The 5,947-nt window shown below is 44.2% G+C and overlaps 1 protein-coding gene across 1 annotated transcript; it reads left to right on the top strand.

Moving 5' to 3' along the window:
• The first annotated feature begins 928 nt into the window (after positions 1-928).
• LOC139382221 (uncharacterized) lies at positions 929-4,372 on the top strand. The gene is made up of 3 exons (XM_071126099.1): positions 929-1,238; positions 1,484-1,540; positions 4,119-4,372. Exons 1-3 carry the CDS (start codon positions 929-931, stop codon positions 4,370-4,372), a joined length of 621 nt encoding a protein of 206 aa, XP_070982200.1.
• Positions 4,373-5,947: the final 1,575 nt, after the last annotated feature.

Here is a 5,947-nt window from a genome sequence, read left to right as displayed (position 1 = left end):
TAATACCTACATGTTTCAAGCAGACCACCATAGTCCCCGTGCCCAAGGAAGCAAAGATAACTTGCCTAAATGATTACCGCCCGTAGCACTCACATCGGTAGCCATGAAGTGCTTTGAAAGGCTGGCCATGGCTCACATCAACAGCATCCTCCCGGATACCCTAGACCCACTCCAATTCGCATACCGCCCCAATAGATCCACAGATGAAGCAATCTCAATCGCAATCGGCCTAAATCATTAGGATCAATGATATAAAAGGTAGCATAAATAGTTTATATATAAATATATAATTATACCTCTCTCTCACATAGAGAAGTGCTTCCATAAGTGTTAGTGTTAGTTAGTGTTAGTTTTTTTTCTCACAGTTTTACCCCCTTTTTTCGCCCCAGTTTCGTAGTATCCAATTGTTTTAGTAGTTACTATCTTGTCTCATTGCCACAACTCCCGTACGGGCTCGGGAGAGACGAAGGTCGAGAGTCATGCATCCTCCGAAACACAACCCAACCAAGCCGCACTGCTTCTTAACACAGCGCGCATCCAACCCGGAAGCCAGCCGCACCAATGTGTCGGAGGAAACACTGTGCTCGATGAGACAAGGATATCCCTACCGGCCAAACCCTCCCTAACCCGGATGACGCTAGGCCAATTGTGCGTTGCCCCATGGACCTCCTGGTCGCCGTCGGCTGCGACAGTGCCTGGGCTCGAACCCAAAGTCTCTGGCCTTAGACCACTGCGCCACCCGGGAGGCCCGTTGTACCGTTAACGTTAATCAGTTTATCCAAGTGTTAACTAACCCGCCACCCACTAATAGAGACAACAAACCTGTTGACAATACCTAATAAATTTGCTGGTGTGTATCGGAACAGCTCTCTTGCTATTGGGAGGTCAAATCTTTTTTTCTCTGCACAGACACCGCAGGTTGGGAAACATGTCCTGCTGCGGAGGGAAGGGCTACAGCCCCAGCACGGGCCAGATGAAGTGCTGTGCGGGGACTCTGTACGACCTGCAGGTTCAGGGCAGGCTCGCAGAGGATGCCCAGTGCTGTGGGAATATCCTGATGGAGGCCGGCTCCACTCAGACCTGCTGCTCTGCCCCAGGGATAGACCTGCTCTACCCTACCCAGTCAGGGTTCACCTGCTGTGGGCACCGCTACCCCAACTCCTCCCTGTGGTCTTGCTGCGTGGGGGTCCTGCACCCAAGGTCTGAACGAAACACCACCAGCATGAACATGATTCCAGGTCAGTGGGAACAGGATACATTCCGAACTTGACTCCCATTTTTCATCGATCCATGATTTATGTCACAGTTTGTTTTACGTCTTTTTATCTCTGAAAGGCCATACGAAAGATCAACCCACAGCCCAGACAAATGATATGATGATTCTATATGTAGTTCATAAATGATAAACGAGGTGTGTTTTGATGGGTCCCTGCATGGATTCTGTCTAAGCCCATTTGATTAGACTGTTGTTTACTACCCTCAGGACCCAGGCTTCTACCACTGGGGGATTTGAAGACGGAAGATCTGTGTTACACCGAAGGTAAGGCCTCCAGTTTGCAGCACAGAGTGAAGGAAACATGAATCTATACTTTGACCTCTAGCAAGAACAGTGGGAAGCACTTGAATCTACACTGAACAAAAATGTGACCGACCGGCTGGATTCGGTCTTATGTAGCAACATTTGAGGTGGTGTTTTTGGATAAAAGTATAGACTTTTAGTATAGAAAATGGCATATCATGCACTAGAGTTGAGGAACAATGGGAAAGTAAATTCTGCTTTGAAAGTTGATAAACTTGTAACCTTACTTTTGAGAAAATGGCCCTTGAATGTTTTGGTACCACTACTGGAGAGCTCTTCTTTGTCTACACCCATTCAGCATCGTTCACATCCCCTTAAGCCAGCCCCACCCTTCTCTTTAAGGATTCACATGTGAGGCTAAACAGAGTGAGTACACCTTGTAGTGGGGACAATAAAAGGCCACTTTAAAATGTGCAGTTTTGTCACACAACACAATCCCAGAGACGTCTCAAGTTTTGAGGGAGCGTGCAATTGGCAAACTGACTGCAGGAATGTCCACCAGAGCTGTTATTTTCTCTACCATAAGCTGCTTCCAACATCGTTTTATAGAATTTGGCAGTACGTCCAACCGGCCTCACAACCGCAGACCACGTGTAACCAGCCCAGGACCTCCACATCCGGCTTCTTCTTCATCTGAGGGGTGGTTGGGAGGGTGCTGAGGAGTAGTTCTGTCTGTAATAAAGTCATTTTGTGGGGGGAAATTATTTCTGATTGACTGGGCCTAGCTCTCTAGTGGATCCCCTCCCAGGCCCAGCCATGGCTACACCCCTACACAGTGATGTGAATTCCATAGATTAGGGCCTAATTTATTTATTTAAATTGATTGATTTCCTTATATGAACTGTAACTTAGTCAAATCTTTGAAATTGTTGCATGTTTTGTTTATATTTGTGTTCAGTATACAGTTGAAGTTGGAAGTTTACATACACTTATGTTGGAGTCATTAAAAATCATTTTTCAACCACTCCACACATTTCTTGTTAACAAACTATAGTTTTGGCAAATCAGTTAGGACATCTACATTATGCACGACACAAGTAATTTTTCCAGCAATTTTTTCCAGACATATTATTTCAATTATAATTCACTGTATCACAATTCCAGTGGGTCAGAAGTTTACATACACTAAGTAGACTGTGTCTTTAAACAGCTCGGAAAATTCCAGAAAATTATGTCAAGGCTTTAGAAGCTTCTGATAGGCAAATTGACATCATTTGAGTCAATTGGAGGTGTACCTGTGGAGGTATTTCAAGGCCTACCTTTAAACTCGGTGTCTCTGTGCTTGACATCATGGGAAAATCAAAAGAAATATGCTAAGACCTGTCTGGTTCATCCTTGGGAGCAATTTCAAACACCTGAAGGTACCACGTTAATCTGTACAAACAATAGTACGCAAGTATAAACACCATGGGACCACGCAGCCGTCATACCACTCAGGAAGGAGACGCGTTCTGTCTCATAGAGATGAACATACTTTGTTGCGAAAAGTGCAAATCAATCCCAGAATAACAACAAAGGACCTTGTGAAGATGCTGTTGGAAACAGGTACAAAGGTATCTTTATCCACAGTAAAACGAGTCCTATATCGACATAACCTGAAAGGCCGTTCAGCAAGGAAGAAGCCACTGCTCCAAAACCACACCACAAAACTGCACATGGGGACAAAGATTGTACTTTTTGGAAAAATGTCCTCTCTGATGAAACAAAAATATAACTTTTTGGCCATAATAACCATTGTTATATTTGGAGGAAAAAGGGGGAGGCTTGCAAGCCGAAGAACACCATCCCAACCGTGAAGCACGGGGGTGGCAGCATCATGTTGTGGGGGTGCTTTGCTGCAGGAGGGACTGGAGCACTTCACAAAATAGATGGCATCATGAGGGAGGAAAATTATGTGGATATATTGAAGCAACATCTCAAGACATCAGTCAGGAAGTTAAAGCTTGGTCGCAAATGGACAATGACCCCAAGCATACTTCCAAAGTTGTGGCAAAATGGCTTAAGGACAACAAAGTCAAGCTATTGGAGTTTCCATCACAAAGCCCTGACCTCAATCCTATAGAAAATGTGTGGGCAGATCTGAAAAAGCGTGTGTGAGCAAAGAGGCCTATAAGCCTGACTCAGTTTCACCAACTCTGTCAGGAGGAATGGGACAAAATTCACCCAACTTATTGTGGGAAGCTTGTAAGAAGGCTACCCGAAACGTTTGACCCAAGTTAAAATATTTAAAGGCAATGCTACCAAATATTAATTGAGTGTATGTAAAGTTCTGACCCACTGGAAATATGATAAAATAAATAAAAGCTGAAATATATAATTCTCTCTTCTATTTTTCTGACATTTCACATTCTTAAAAAATTGTGGTGATCCTAACTGACCTAAGAAAGGGCATTTTTACTAGGATTAAATGTCAGGAATTGTGAAAACTGAGTTTATATGTATTTGCCTAACGTGTATGTGAACTTCCGACTTCAACTGTACTTTATTTTTGACACTGAGTACAGTGGCTTCACGACGCTGATCTGAATTTTGTGTCCAGTTCTGCTAGGGACAGTGGAGAGTGTGTCTATGAAGATGAACGAGTGGTCCATCGTGATGGTAAACGCCATGTCTTTGCTGGCCTCTCATGGCAATGTCAGCACCCTGCCTTCCCCTCTGTACCACACATTACCCGACCACTGCAGCTCCCCTGAACTGGTGCCAGGCAACACTTACATCTGGGTGAAAAAAGGATTCATCTCTGATCTCAGTGATCATTCCTCCCCTCTCCATTCCATCCTTTCCAGGTGCTGAACCTTTATCTCGCCCAGAGGAAAGAAGCCCAACCCTCTCAACATAATGTGAATTCTGGGTATTTCCATAGCCTATTGCTGAGAAATCTGGTATCTTAACCTATAAGCTTAAAACTAGCATATGTTTAGTCTCCAATGAGCCAAATCTCTGGATAAGCCATATTGTGTCAGTCTGGGTAGTGGTGGTGTACTGACTAGATGTTTTGTTGGTTTAAAGAGGCAATTGGTGCATCCATTTCTGGACTTTCACGTTAGTGCATTCAGAAAGTATTCAGACCTTGACTTTTTCCACATTTTGTTATGTTATAGCCTCATTTTAAAATGGATTGAATAGTTTCCCCCCCTCATCAATCTACAGACAATACCCCATAATGACAAAGCAAAAACAGTTTTTATTTTGCAAATGTTCCAAAAATATTTAAAAAATATAACATTTACATTAGTATTCAGACCCTTTACTCAGTACTTTGTTGAATCACCTTTGGCAGCAATTACAGCCTAGTGTCCTCTAGGATATGACGCTACAAGCTTGGCACACCTCAAATCCAATTTATTTATATAGCCCTTCTTACATCAGTTGATATCTCAAAGTGCTATACAGAAACCCAGCCTAAAACCCCAAACAGCAAGCAATGCAGGTGTAGAAGCACGGTGGCTAGGAAAAACTCCCTAGAAAGACCAGAACCTAGGAAGAAACCTAGAGAGGAACCAGGCTATAAGGGGTGGCCAGTCCTCTTCTGGCGGTGGAGATTATAACAGAACATGGCCAAGATGTTCAATTGTTCATAAATGACCAGCATGGTCAAATAATAATAACAGTAGTTGTCGAGGGTGCAACAGGTCAGCACCTCAGGAGTAAATACCCAGACAGGAAGACCTGTATTTGGGAGTTTCTCCCATTCTTCTCTGTAGATCCTGTCAAGTTCTGTCAGGTTGGATGGGGAACATCTTCAGCGTTGTTCAATCGGGTTCAAGTACAGGCTCTGGCTGGACCACTCAAGGGCATCAAGAGACTTCTCCCAAAGCCACTCCTGCGTTATCTTGGCTGTGTTAGGGTCGTTGTCGTGTTGGAAGGTGAACCTTCGCCCCAGTCTTAGGTCCAGAGCAGGTTTTCATCAAGGATCTCTCTGTACTTTGCTCAATTCATCTGTACCTCGATACTGACTAGTCTCCCAGTCCCTGCTGCTGAAAACCATCCCCACAGCATAATGCTGCCAAATCAAATCAAATTCCAATTTTATTGGTCACATACACATATTTAGCAGATGGCATTGTAGGTGTAGAGAAATGCTTTCCACCACCACCATGATTCACTGTAGGGATGGTGCCAGGTTTCCTCCAGACGTGACGCTTGGCATTCAGGCCAAATAGTTCAATCTTGGTTTCATCAGACCAGAGAATCTTGTTTCTCATGGTCTCAGAGTCCTTTAGATTCCTTTTGGCAAACTCCAAACGGGCTGGCACGTGCATTTAACTGAGGAGTGGCTTCCATCTGGCCACTCAACCATAAAGGCCTGATTGGTGGAGTGCTGCAGAGATGGATGTCCTTCTGGAAGGTTCTCCCATCTCCACAGAG

This window comes from Oncorhynchus clarkii, chromosome 24, assembly GCF_045791955.1.
Source record: "Oncorhynchus clarkii lewisi isolate Uvic-CL-2024 chromosome 24, UVic_Ocla_1.0, whole genome shotgun sequence".
NCBI classification, from domain to species: Eukaryota; Metazoa; Chordata; class Actinopteri; order Salmoniformes; family Salmonidae; genus Oncorhynchus; species Oncorhynchus clarkii.
This window is presented reverse-complemented; position numbering and strand designations above follow the sequence as displayed.